Here is a 15,263-nt window from a genome sequence, read left to right as displayed (position 1 = left end):
TCTGTAGATATTGATGGTTTTGATTGTTGCCATGTAATTATATCCAACAATGGAAATCATAGCTTCTGTACTCTAAACCGGCTGCATTATTGAAACTGTTCGTAAAATTGATATCGTTCTTCGTTTGTGAGGAAGTAGAATCATTTATTTTTATTTTTTCTAAAAAAAAAAGAACCACTTTGGTACGACGCCCCGTGAAGGTGACTACCTGCCAGGTCGTAGATATTTCGATCACGGGAGACTCATGGCCAACTCTATTGCACCCACAAACAAGGCTGTATCTTCCCGACCCTATGCCTTTCTTAACTCTGTCAGTGGCGGGCATCGAATGCAGGATGCCTTAAGTCTAATTCTAAAATCAGGTGACCTGAAAGTAACAAGCCGACCCCGCGGTGTAGGGGTAGCTTGCCTGCCTCTTACCGGAGGCCCCAGGTTCGATTCCCGGCCAGGTCAGGGTTTTTACCTGGATCTCAGGACTGGTTCGAGGTACACTCAGCCCGCGAGCTTATAATTGAGGAGCTATCTGACGGTGAGATAACGGCCCCGGTCTAGAAAGCCTAGAATAACGGCGGAGAGGATTCGTCGTGCTGACCACAGGACACCTCATAATTTGCAGGACTTCGGGCTGAACAGCGGTCGCTTGGTAGGCGATGGCCCTTCGGGGCTGTTACGCCATGGAGTTTGGTTTGGAAAAGTGTACAGAGAAGGAAGCGACACCCCTGCAAGGCTCTTTAGCTTCCAGCTAGTTCTTCCGTCCGGTCTCGTGCATTTAGGACAGTTGGAAAACGTACGCCTTAATAGATGCTCCTCATAAAACCTTTGTGAATATACTAACTGACTCTATTTATAACAATAATCAGAAACGCCTCCTTTTCATGTGGTTCAGTTGGTTGAGTCGCTGTCCTTCTGAGTCCGAGTTCGCAGGTTCAAATCCCGACTTTGGTCGGTGGCCCTCAAAACGGTGTTGAAATGGCAACACTCCATGTCGTTGGTTTCTGGCACGTTAATAAAAATTATACATACGAATATTAGCGTCATAAAACTGTAACTTAATGCTACTATATTCTGCACCCCAGGCTTACGAGGGAAACGAATTAACAATTTGCTTTACGTCGCAACGACACTGATAGGCCTTATGGTGACGGTGGGATAGGAAAGGCGTAGGAGTGGGATGGAAGCGGCCGTTCCCTTAATTAAAGTACAGGCCCAGCATTTGCCTGGTGTGAAAATGGGAAATCACGGGAAACCATTTTCAGGGCTGCCGACAGAAGGGTTCGAATCCACTGGCTCCCGGATGCAAGCTCACAACTGCGCTGCCCTAACCGCTAGGGAAACTAATAGGACAAGGTAAACACTCCCTAGCATAATGTTGTGACATTTTTTTTACCAACTAACAAAATATCTATACCCATACCCCTTACATTCTATATTTATTTATTTATTAGTGCCTTTTTTACAGTGGCGAAGTTAGGGCTCGAGGCCCTCTCGCATACTTAACCACACACTAATCAAAATCTTAAATAAAATACTCAGATGCGTAAAACAGTTAAAACTACAAAAATTAATAGTTTTAAAAATAAATTTAAATACATTACTAACTAAATTAATATTAAAACTAATTACTATTGAAAAGTGCGGCTTCATGGCTAAATGGTTAGCGAGTTGGCCTTTGGTCACAGGGGTCCTGGATTCGATTCCCAGCAGGGTCGGGAATTTTAACCATCATTGGTTAATTTCGCTAGCACGGGGGCTGGGTGTATGTGTCGTCTTCGTCATCATTACATTCTCATCCCGACGCGCAGGTCGCCTACAGGTGTCAAATAAAAATACCTGCACCTGGCGAGCCTAACATGTCCTCGGACACTCCTGGCACTAAAAGCCATACGCCATTTCATTTCAATATTAAAAACTCTTAAAAATGACATCCTCAGGCACGCACACATTCACACTTCAACCATTCAGTCAGCTGTCCTCAGCAGGTAGTCTCGGCAGGTTTAATTTAATTTCGTGTGGCTATTTCTAGCCGAGTGCAGTCCTTGTAAGGCAGACCCTCCGATGAGGGTGGGCGGCATCTACCATGTGTAGGTAACTGCGTGTTATTGTAGTAGAGGATAGTGTTATGTGTGGTGTGTGAGTTGCAGGGCTGTTGGGGACAGCACAAACACCCAGCCCCCGGGCCATTGGAATTAACCAATGAAGGTTAAAATCCCCGACCCTGCCGGGAATCGAACCCGGGACCGTCTGAACCGAAGGCCAGTACGCTGACCATTCAGCCAACGAGTCGGACGTCTCACCAGGTGATCTTAAATCTTAATAAAGAGCTAGTTTCTCTGACCTGAGCTGACAGGGAATTCCATAATGTGACGCCGATCACCACAAATAATCTATTAATTGTATTTGTGCGGTGCAGTGGAATAGAAAGATAGGATCTAGAACGTGTATTTAAGTTGTGAAATGATGATAAAAAGATGAATTTAGAAGAAATATACAGTGGCTGACTTTCAGCTAACACTCCTAAACACCATCGTAAAAGTGTGTAGCGGCCGACGTTTATCAGGCTTCAGCCATGAGACAGGCTGATAGTATGGGGTGGTATGAACATCGTACCCGATGTTGTAAATAAATCTCAGGCAGAAATTCAGTGCTCGTTGAAGTTTAAGTGTTTCTTCTCTCGTCATATCAACTAATACAACGTAACAGTAATCAAGAATAGGGGGAATGAGTGTCTGTATTAGTTTTGCCTTTAGCTCAAATGGAAATATGTCCCTCTGCCGTTTAAGAGGGTGAAGCACTCCAAAAGTCTTTTTTTACGCATTTCTTTCGTGTGACCAGAACAATCAAGTGTTTCATTCATAATTAAGCCAAGATTTTTAACCGGTTTACTGTGGGGAATAATGTTCTCATTCAGTAGGATAGGCGGGATTGCGACATTGTTTGAGCAGCTCAGTAATTTTCGTGGTCCAATTATGATTGCCTGAGATTTTGTGGAGTTTAGTATAAGAGAATTTCGTTGTGCATATATCCTGAGTCATCAGAGGTCATTCTTAATATCTTGTCTTACAGTGTCGATATGTTACTTCCTGTCACGGATGGTATGTCATTGATATAAATACAGAAAAGTAAGGGCCCTGGAATACTGCCCTGCGGATCACCACTAAGTTTCATTTTCCATTTAGAGGCCTTGTCGTTTACTGTTACACGCTGTTGATGGTTACTCAAATAATAACTAAGAAACTTAAGCGCAGCCAGGTCGAAATTTAGCAGTTCCATTTACTTTATCATAGTCGGAATTTCTATACAGTAGTGTGAAAGATGCTACTGAAGTCAAGAATGATAAGTTTAGTGAGCAGTCGTTTGTCTATAGCGTTTCTTCTTACCTTCAAAAGTGTTGTCGCGGTACTGTGACCCTTCTTAAATCCAGATTGCAAAGGGTCCAAAGGAGCATTTTTATTTAGGTATTCCAGAACTTGCTCATATACTAAACGTTCAAAGGCTTTAGAAAGCGCAGGGAGTATGAACACAGGATGAATGTCAGAGAGAGATTGTGGGTCTAAACTCTTAGGTACCAGTATAATATTCAATATTGTCTGTTTTCCAGACAGTAGGGAAAATTCCATTTAGTAAACAGTAGTTCAGTATGTGCGACAGTATAGGCAGGACAGCACCAATAATGTTATGTATTAAAGTAATAGGATTATCATCTACACGCGTGGCCTTTGATTTAATCGAGTACAAAGCCTTTTTAACCTGATTTTCTGTGACACTGTGAAATGTGAACGGTGGATTGGCTGGAGGGGAGGGCGGTGATTCGGTGCAGTTAATTGGGGTAGGTTGAATATTTATTCTACTAGAGTAATCGTTCAGTTCGTCAAGTAGAATGTCAGGAGTTGTCTGGCTCTGTTGATGTTTTCCTATTCCCAGAGCTCTAAATTGGTCCCATGCGCGATTGGAATTAAAGTTGTTAGTTAAATTCCGGAAATATGCACATTTTTTATTTCTGATTAACTGCTTTGTGCGATTTCTTAAGATGCGGTAAGATTCGAAGTCTGTGTCATCTGAGGTTTGTTTATAATGTCGAAATAACGAGTCACGGTGGGCCACCATTCTCTTGGTTTCAACATCTAGCCATGGAGAAGGGCGAGAAATCTTTATTCGACGTGTATGTGTGTGTTTCTTTGCCGCATTAATCGTATAAAATGTCATTTCGTTATAGATTATTACATGACCATTATTATAATAAAATTACCGTATTTATATTCTGGCTTGGGGACTTGGTATTTGTCCCAACATTTTCCTCTTCATATTCAGACAACATACTATACTACCAGGCACCAAAGAAACACACAACAGTGATTACATCCCTCCATATGTGGTTGCGTCGAGAAGAGCATCCGACCGTAAAACAGGGCCAAATTCACATGTGCGACACAGTTCGCACCCGTGACCCCACAGATGTAGGAAAAACGAAGAAAGAAGAAGAAGAAGAAGTTGATGATGATGATGATGATGATGATGATGATGATGATGATGATAACTATTAGCTTCCGGAATCCGCATGAATCCACCACTCTTACTTGGATCCAAGGACACTAATTTCTTTTTTAGGTATTCTATACCACCTAAACTCTGAAATTTTGGTCGCCTATCAAAATAAATGCCCCCCCCCCAAACTGAAATCCTGGCTACGCTACTGCTAACTAGTATAAAATACTTTTCGGTTAAAAACCTCCTTTACCTCTTAATACTGTAATCAACAGACTAGGTTACTTTTTAATATTTTTTAAAAAATGCTATTTGTTCGGGGCGTCGAACTATAGAGTTCTTTTGCCCCTGCTTGCACAATATACGAACCTGCATGTAATTGGAATTGCGGAAGTGTTGAGTGTTGAATGTGAGAAACGTTAAGGACAACACAAACACGCAGTCCCCGGGCCAGGGATATAATCATTTACAATTAAAACCCCCTGACCCGGCCGGGAATCGAACCCGGGGCGGTCGGACGCGTTGCCCCGTACACCGCGGGGCCGGACGAGTAGGTAACCTAATGCTGTACTTCAATACATCCGCCATTGTGCCCATTTCGATCACAACGGAGTCTTGTAGCGGTCTGTCTGCATGCAGTCCATGCAGCAGTGCGTTAAGCGAGAAGGTGAGTCATTGTGCCTTCGACACTACCCCCTTCACTCCCTTCCCCCATGTTTTGTACTGGATTGGCCTTCAACACTACCCCTTCACTCTCTCCTCTTCTTTTCAGTACTGGAGTGGGGCAGTGTTGATTGTTTATCTCGGGACACCATTAATGTGCTCGTCTGTACCTTAGTGACAAAATAGACTCGAGGTTTTTGGACTGTGTTTGCTAAGTAGGCTTGGTGCACGTCGACAAGTGCATCGAACGACAATCATTTCATTTATGTTGAACTGTGTTAATCTTCTTTCGTTATGAACTGTGGGACTTGTAAATTCTACGAACTGTGTTGAGTAGTAATATTCAGTAAGGTACTAATTCGCGAAATGTGTAGTGCAGTAAAGAGGTGTCGTACCAGATCTCATTGACATTCTGTGGGATGCTTATGCACTTCTTTTCTCCCTTCATGGGACCGAAATGGAATTAAATGCTAAATCAATAATTCCACATTGCACCTAATCGATCATCAGGCATCGGACTCTCGGGCTCGATCCCCATCCTCATCGGACCTTCAAGACCTGTCAACTGCCGTGGGATAATGTAGTGCCATGGTGCTGAAAGGAGATCCGTGGGGAGGAGGAAGGAGTCTGGCAAAGCGGGATATCGCCGATGCCGAGAGACAGCGTCACTTCCAAGCACTGTTTGGACTTTCTCAAATCCATCCTTCACATCTGTAAAAGGTGATATATTTCTTGTCTAACTTGAATAAACAAAGAAAATTATTCTCTGTGGTCCCTAGCATGGACCGTACACGCCCTGGCGTCAACCCATGCTCTCCGATAAAGCTAAAGTACGGGCGTTCCTTTTACATTATATATAGGAACTGTATATGATATGAGTAAAGAAGTGGAGTCAGAGATAAGGCTCTTTGCAGATGATGTTATTCTGTATAGAGTAATAAATAAGTTACAAGATTGTGAGCAACTGTAAAATGACCTCGATAATGTTGTGAGATGGACAGCAGGCAATGTATGATTATAAACGGGGTTAAAAGTCAGGTTGTGAGTTTCACAAATTGGAAAAGTCCTCTCACTTTTAATTACTGCGTTGATGGGGTGAAAGTTCCTTATGGGGATCGCTGTAATTACCCAGGTGTTAATATAAGGAAAGATCTTCATTGGGCTAATCACATAAATGGGATTGTAAATAAAGGGTACAGATCTCTGCACATGGTTATGAGGGTATTCAGGGGTTGTAGTAAGGATGTAAAAGAGGGGGCATATAAGTCTCCGGTAAGCCCCCAAATAGAGCATGCTTCCGGTGTATGGGACCTTCGCCAGGATTATTTGATTCAAGAACTGGAAAAATCCAGTGAAAGCAGCTGGATTCGTTCTGGGTGATTTCCGACAAAAGTGTAGCTTTACAAAAATGTTGCAACGTTTGGGCTGGGAGGACTTGGCAGAAAGGAGGCGAGCTGCTCGACTAAGTGGTATGTTCCGAGTTGTCAGTGGAGAGATGGCGTGGAATGACGTTAGTAGACGAATAAGTTTGAGTGGTGTCTTTAAAAGTAGGAACGATCGCAGTATGAAGATAAAGTTGGAATTGAAGAGGACAAATTGGAGCAACTATTAGTTTATATGATCGAGAGTTTGGGGTTGGAATAGCTTACCAATAAATTTCCAATTTCTTTGAAATCATTTAAGAAAAGGTTGAGAAAACAACAGATACGGAATCTGTCACCTGGGCGACTGCCCTAAATGCAGATCAGTAGTGATTTGATTGATTGATTGATTGATTGATTGATTGATTGATTGATTGATTGATTGATTGATTGATTGATTGATTACCCTCCAGGTGTGGGGTGATAAGCTCACACACTTGGAAACTTACTGGTATGTGGATCAGGAAAGATATCGTGGTCGCATTTCCACAATTTAGGATTATACTGTAACTGAAAATTGTATCAACTACTATTATTTGAAAAACTGAACTCCTACTTTAAACAAAATTAAACTGCCTTATTTTAATTAAAACAAAATTATATCCTGTGAGACTTGTTGTTACAATTTATAAAACTTATAAGCCACATCTAGAAGCTATTGGCATTGTCGGGACTTAGAATTTATCGCCGCTGAATACTCTGTTTTTTATGTTACTGTATGAAAAGTTTGGTGCTGGAATTACCTTTTCTGGGCTACCAACGTGGTCCTGGACTTGTACTACTGTGAAAACCCGATCCGAATTCGTGGGAACTGCTCTGGTTATGTCGTCTTCTTCTCTAACTGATTCTGACCTACTTCCCTATTTAGAGTGTAATGACCCATATGTGGTCACGTTCACTCGTACTGATGGTCGGAAAGGAAGATATTATTGAAGAGCCTGTGATATTCAGGCATGAAAACTAACCTGGCTTCACACGTCCTGATGGCTTAAATAGAGGGTGTTGATATGCATACAGCGCTTCTGCGCGATCTCTAGGATATATTTTAGTATAATTCAGTCATGAATCCGAAGTTTAATAGCATTACTTTTTTTTTTTTTACAATTGGCTTTACGTCGCACCGACACAGATAGGCGACGATGAGATAGAAAAGTTCTAGAAGTGGAAAGGAAGCGGCCATGGCCTTAATTAAGGTACAGCTCCAGCATTTTCCTGGTGTGAAAATGGGAAACCACGGAAAACCATCTTCAAGGCTGCCGACAGTGGGGTTCGAACGCACTATCTTCAGGATGCAAGCTGACAGCTGCACGACCCTATAAGCTGAACATAGCCCTGGTTACTATAATGAAATACTGTGCAATCATACAAAGTAATACATAAAGCAGCTCGATAATAGACAAACAGTTCACTCCATAGCTCGATCACAAGATATTAGATACCATGCTAGCCTGGCACGGGGGGCGTGTCCACGCGTAGGAAAGGGTAGAATTTCTTACGTCAGCAGGAACTTCTCTCTTGCCTGATTTCTCTCTTGCCTGATGCAATGGCTGCTATACTTAACACTCGTTGCACAATATCCTGTCAGCTCTTATATGCCTTTAGTTACAAGTGGAAATGTTAATGCGTTTTAAATTCTACAAATCCCACTATTTACATATACAAGAATAATTGCCTTACTTGATTGTTTATATAAAATGAGTTGCGTGGTGTCTAATTAATAATACGATCAAAATTATGAAGATTCGAATATCAAATATTATTATTATTATTATTATTATTATTATTATTATTATTATTATTATTATTATTATAAATGCCCTGTTGTACGGTTACACTCCCATCACACAAGAAATTGGACTGTAATCAATTCAGAACTACAGTAATAGCTATTCATATCGGGAATTTGCATTGTTATAAAGCTAATTCTGTTTTATGGTCAATGAAATGTTCATGTTCAGTACTGAAGATCTCCCTGTTAAGCCACATACTATCAATAATAATAATAATAATAATAATAATAATAATAATAATAATAATAATAATAATAATAATAATAATAATGTCTGAAGAGCTATTTTCTCACTAATGCCAATTGAGAGGCGAGCCAGTGAGGGCTACTATCTATTATGAATCACCACCGTGGAAGAGGAATCTTGAGTGAAGATTTTTGTGGGAAATTTACCGCTTGTAATGCATACTGCCCACTACAGCAAAACTAATAGTGGTCAGGTGGTCATTTTGCACTCATGTTTTTTAACATTGTACTAAACATTGCATGATTGACAAATTATAATATGTATCCTTGTAATATTACCACTCATTGTGACCTTTCTTCTTTTCAGGTAATGAATCGATTTGAAAGATCTTGCTCTCTTCTTGACAGCAGTGGTAAGTAAACTGGATAGTGGAAATGCTCGAGGAAATACGCCTTTTGGATAATTAAAGCTATCTTAATTTCTGGACAATCGCAGTTGCATTGAAATTTGGCAACAATTTTCTTTTATTATAGAGATTTGACAGAGACAGTTATTATTTTGAAATTATTTGGATCTCTACGGTGTAGAATGAACGTCAACGCCAACCGTAAGTTTAATCTTACTTCTGGTGACTGGAGCCTGATTTCAAGCAGGTTCACTGAAGAGAACAGAGCCCATCCAAAGTCTCCTTGAGCAGCGATGTCCACGAGAGCTGCCTGGTGATGTGGACGCAAAGCGAGTGCATGACAGGGACCGAGGCGTGCCGGAATGCTATTTGGCGTTATTGGTTTTACGCTGCACCGACTTAAACAGATCGATGGGATATGACCAGGAAGGAAGCCACGGTGGCCGTAATTGCTGTACAACCCCAGAATTTGCCTGAAAATGAGAGACCACAGAAAACACTTCAGGGTTGGCGACAGTAGGATTCGAACGCACCTTCTCCCGAAACCAAGGTAACCGCTTCACGGCCCGAGTCGCGCAGGTACTTGCTGGGTACGACTCAATCCGGTAATGGATTCATTAAATGTAATATGCTATTGAAGGCATTGTAACATTTTCGTATAAATTCTTCCAAAAATGACAGGAAATGTAACTTTCATAATGCAGTAACTTATTATGACGATATAATTACACAAATAGGAAACGAGTCGCATTCTTTTAACGAAACATTACACCAAGAATATATTACAACCGAGGGAGCTGGACGCTCGGTTAGGGGCGCGCAGCTGTGAGCTTGCATTCGGGAGATAGTGGGTTCGAGCTGCACTGTTGACAGCCCTGAAGATGGTTTCCGTGGTTTCCCATTTTCACACCACGCAAATGCTGGGGTTGTACTTTAATTATGACCACGGCCTCTTCCGCGCTTCCTCCCTCGCCTAACCCTGTCTTATTCCATGGTTTCCATAATACATATATGCGTCGGTACGACGTAAAGCTAGTTGTAAAAGAAGGAATATAGGCCTATTAAATTTAGCGTAATTGTATTTTTGCATTACAAAATAAATAAAAGCGCCATTTTTGATATTATACACCTTAGTCTGCAACGATGTGTCTGTACTTACGACAGGTGAAATATCGGGACAGATCAGTCTACGGTTGAATTACCTCTCGTAAGAATGATTTTTTACAGGTTTTCAGTCATTGTTGTTACGATCATCTCCTTCGATTGAATGATGCGTAGCAGAATGTAAAACAGACCCAAATCCACACAATCGACGCAGTTAGCACCCTCTACCCCAGCAAGGTGTGGGATAAGCGGAGGAAGGAGAAGAAAAGGGAGTTTCATTTTGTCAAAAGCTTTCTTGATAGACGTGTTGTAATTTGACATGTGTTTTACGGAATTCATTTTTTATTAATGGCCCAACTACTGTAACAGTAAATTACTTGTCATCAACTTAATTCTCTTGTTCTACACGGTTACTACCTTGTGAACTTTTTCTTCATCTTAAATCATATATTTTTTAGAGCTGCTTAATTTGAGAAAGGCTGAGTTTGGCTACTACGCAGGAAGTAATGCTAAGATTGGATTTTAAACAAAATAGGCAAGACAAATCTTGTCGCTCATTACAATTCGTTATCAATTTTCTTTCCATTGCTTGTTGAGATTAACTCGTGTTTTGACTGAGTAAGGATTACTGTTTTAACTCTCTTGTATGATAAACATTCTAAATAAGTTATTTCTTCTTTTACTTTGCCGTGAATTGTACCTAATTCATTGTTACTTTATTGGTTTAACCGTACAACTTCGCATTGCTCTCATCTTCCTGTTGTACAGTTTACCGTTGTAAAATGAGTGCTTGAATTTGGCTTTTGTGTGTTTGTACTTGCAATTCTGTGATTTGTTAACATTCTTCTCTGTAAGATTCTCTTCTGTAAACTTTATAGTGAGAAAAGTATATTGTACAAACTTGTGTTGAGAGCTGGCAGGAATTTAGCGATTTCACGTTTGTTCGCATGTATATATAAATGTTCCAACCTTTGCAACTCACTTCTGTTCGAAATGGGAGTTGCGAGGAGTTGTCAGACTATTTACTTAGAATACCTTTTTTTTTGTGATAACCTCGTGAAATCGTTAACCCTTGCAGATGTACAGAACGTAAACAAGTCCCTCATATATCTATTGTAATTTAAACCATTGGCACTCTTGATGTGTTCTGTGGGATATTGAGATGTATGGCTTCAATATAATAGCAGAATTGATTTCTACTCATATTTTTTAAATATTTTATTCTATGTTTAATTCGACGAGTATTATGTACTATTTACATTTGTAATAAATTGCATACTTACAGGATTTAAAGAACTGGTAATCCTAATTTTCTTCTCTGCTAACTTATGCCAATTCCTAATCCTACTCCTGTTAAATTGTACATATCTGGATGCAAAAGATGATCTGATGTTAAATATAGGCAACTGTTCGTAGTTTAATCATCGTAAATATTATATGAACTTTCGAATTTACCTCTACTTCTCTGCCACGAGGAGAGAAACATATCCATCACATCGTTGGAGCTATATTGGTATTCGTCCCTGTTTATCGAGAGGGTTTCAGAAATTTTATTCAGGCATTGTAGGAGTACAGATATCTGACGTTCATATCTCCTCCTGGATACCGGTTATAGAACCGATTACTAATTTCCACTTTCGGTCCTGAGAAATATATCTTCTTCTGTCTAGCGTTTGTACCGTCCAAAAGGTCCACTTCTTTACATCCTAATTGCCACTACTGTCGATGCAGTGGGGGCGACGCTGAGGAGTTTCATGACCTCTTTCAGCCGATCAACTCGGTGTTTCTCGGGTCGGCCGTGGGGTCAGCGTCCTTCTGTCCACGGATTGTTCATTATTTGGTACAGCATGACCATACCAAGGCATACAGGGCTCTCGCAATTTCTCCTGTATCGGCGCCACTCCAGGAACAGCCCGGAGATCTTCATTCTTGATATGGTCTAGTCTCGTGAGGCCCAGTATCCATTGGATTCCATGACATGCGGAGCTTGCTCATGTTTTTCGGCGGCCGCCCAACATAGGATCCATAATGGGCGACTAGGCGCATTACACTTTTGTAGACCTTGGCATGCAGATGGTTGAGTGTGTTTCGCTGTCGCAGATTACTCTAGTGACCTTCCTGTACGTTAGCCAGGCCGCATTGACACGAAGACGGGCATCGGGAAAGGTGTTACCGTCCTCATAGGTGAGGGAGCCGAGGTATTTGAACTGGTCATCTTTGTTTAGATCCAGGCTACCAATTTGGATGGTTCTATCTTTATTTTGTTTTTTCCAGAGTTCATTTTTCACACGTGTAGCTTCCAGTTCTTGCGTTTTTCCTTGACCATCTTCGCTAGCCAAGAAAACGTGCTCTGTGTACATGGATGTCCATAGGTGCAGTACTTTTATGCCCGCCGTCACCATGTCCGTGTAAAGGATGTGTTGAACGCCATGTGTTTTTTTTTTTCGTCAGAGGTCAGCACAATCAGACTGCTACAGCCCCAGTGGAAGGGGGACAGAGTCACGCGCCTCACCGGCGTCAGTGAGTTCCGAGACTTGGACGAGCGTGGGTAACGGTATTGTGTTTGTGCGCTACAACATGGACCGCGGCGTCCTAGCCTAATGTATATTTTGTACAGTGTAAATAGTTTTGTGAATAAATGAAGTATGTAATGTACATTATGTTGGCCTTCCCTTTGCACTTAATGAAGTACATTTCGTGGACTGTGGGAAGAGCTAGGCCTCGTTCAACACGAGTAAGCAACTCGGAAACGAGACCGAACACGATGAATAGCAGGTTTAACAGATCCCATCCCTGATAAATGCCAACTGGGATGGAGACTGACGATGAGATACCATCCGGACATCGCACGATGCTTTTGGAGCTGCGTCCAACGGTTATTGCTCTTCGGGAATACCATGCGACCGAAGTGCTTTTTCTACTTCTCTACTTCTGAAAAGGCTGTATGTAATGGCTTGTTCTCCTCACTGTGACTCCATGAGCAGCCTGGCAGCCACACTGGTTGGGCATGATCTTCGTAATGCTGCGGAGGTGACTATCGAGGATATGCTCAAATGCCTGCATTGTATGACAGAGCAGTAGAATGTTTCCATAGTAGGTGCACTCTTTGACTTCATCCTTGTTCTTCCAAATGTGCACCGTTATACTGTTGGCTTGTGGCACTGCGCCTCCTTCACAGTCTTGTTGAATTGGAATGCCAGAATTTAAGCACAATGTTGTCCAAGCTTCTTCCAGGACTCGGGAAGATGTCGTCGGGCCCGATTGTCTTCCAATTCATCATCTTCCTAATTGTTGAAGTTCCGCGGTGGAGATTTGCGGAACTGGTCCATGGACGTTGCTGACTATTAAAAGCGGTGTAGGGTGGAACTCCTCATTGTTGATCTTGGAGAAGTAGCTGCTCCATCGACTCAGGTTCGTGGTTGAATCTCGGAAGACTTCGTGGTTCTCATCAGTGATATTCATGATGTTACCGAAAATTACGTGGTTTTACAGACATCATCAGCAAGATCGAAGTCCATAGAACAGTTTCCTTTGATTTGGAATAAACACACACTTAATCTTGGCTGACATGAGAGAGGGTGATTAGAATACAAACTCTTTGTCAGTCCGAAAATACTTTCAAAGATTCTGCGCTGGTTTTAAGAATAAACAACCTCATTGCATCGAGGTTGCACAAGATTGCAATGCACACATTTAGCTGGGGGAAATCCCCAAAGTTTTCGAAAAGTACAAACCAGCTGCGCAGAGAGACATGATCCACCACAAAATTTGACAAGTACTAGCGCTCGTACGTACGCGTGAATGTCCGAGTTTCCGTCACTTCAGAGTCCAAATGACTGGGTTAGAATTTAAAGTACCCAGAGCCCTGCAGCTTTGCTTGGCCCACCTCGTCAGTTCGTGAATGAGCAGCCAGGCGGGGTAGACCTCTGTCTTAACATGTTCAAAGTAGTATCCAAATGTTCAGGCATATACTCATCTCCTTTTATAGCGATTGGTGAAACCGTGACGTAAACAAATTCACCAATCACAGTACCCTAACAGATCTGGAAAGAAGTAAATACATCGATACTTGTGGTATAAAAGTCACCTGATAATCTTTCCGTGCGTAGACAGCGGTTATTCAGAGCAAGCAAGGTGAATTGAAGCTCCACTCCGGGCAGATTCAGTACAAGCAGCACAGGAAGGTAAGCGGTTGTTACACAGTTTTCCCCTTACTTAACACGCTTTATTTATCCCGGAAAAATTAGGTTTACATTCCCTTTCTTACACTTAATGTACAGCGTGATTCAGCCGCCCCTTCCAGTGTAGTTTTATGCAACCCGCCATATTCATTCCATCCTGAAAATATCTGGCTGCCGGTATGCTCACACAACACAGCCTGATATCTTGTTATTTACCATCTCACCATGATAGGACGCCGTAATCTTATAGTCGTATTAAACACTGGAAGACATGCGTGTGCCTTCTAGATCATATGAACCCACGAACCTACTACGCTGGCGTAGCAGGGGGAGAGGTGATACTCTCACGTGGCGCGTCCCAGGTGGCGGATAGGGGTGTCCTAACCGGCTTGCCGGCGGACTTGAGGGAAATAAAAGTACCTCTCGCGGACCAAACACACAACCCCCTGTGGATAGGGGACGCCGACGAAGTATACACCCACGGTATCCCCTGCCTGTCGTAAGAGGCGACTAAAAGGGGCGACCAAGGGATGATTGTCTTGGAACCATGAAACTACTTGTACCACCACACGGAGAGCATCATGGGTCGCTTTTACTTGCGCGTAGTACCACTATATTATGTACCAAATAGGTTTGTGATTAGTAGCACACAGGAGCACCGTGCGGTCGGCTTTTGCAGTACCTGTGATTAGTACCACAATATGAGCAGGACCATGGGATGATAGCTACCATGGTTCTGCCTTGCCTGTGATTAGTACCCACTGTATGAGGAACACCACGGGATAGGGGAAGGTCCCTGTGGTTAGTACTCTCATGTGATGAACACCATAGGTTTGCGTTGCCTGTAAATGGCGCCGCAAAGTGAGAAAAACATAGCTCTGTATTATATGTCGAATTTCATAACCTCTGAGTAGTACAATAATGTGTGGAATACCGCAAGTCTCTGCTACTTTTGATTAGTACCGCAACAGGACAAATATCATTTCTACTTTTCTAGCGATCGGTACCGTTATGAGGGGCCGATAACTTG

At 42.0% G+C, this 15,263-nt stretch overlaps 1 protein-coding gene across 1 annotated transcript in view; it reads left to right on the top strand.

Moving 5' to 3' along the window:
- LOC136866716 (midasin) overlaps window positions 1-9,400 on the top strand; it is a 425,839-nt gene extending 416,439 nt beyond the window's left edge. The window contains exon 26 of the mRNA XM_067143861.2: window positions 8,909-9,400. Coding sequence (XP_066999962.2) covers window positions 8,909-8,962 — 54 coding nt within the window. The 3' untranslated portion in view covers window positions 8,963-9,400. The remainder of the gene's footprint in view (window positions 1-8,908) is intronic.
- The last annotated feature ends 5,863 nt before the right edge of the window (window positions 9,401-15,263 follow it).

Source organism: Anabrus simplex, chromosome 1 (genome assembly GCF_040414725.1).
Source record: "Anabrus simplex isolate iqAnaSimp1 chromosome 1, ASM4041472v1, whole genome shotgun sequence".
In the NCBI taxonomy this organism is placed as follows: domain Eukaryota; kingdom Metazoa; phylum Arthropoda; class Insecta; order Orthoptera; family Tettigoniidae; genus Anabrus; species Anabrus simplex.
Note: the sequence above shows the minus strand (reverse complement) of the source record. Positions and strands in the feature narration are given on the sequence as shown.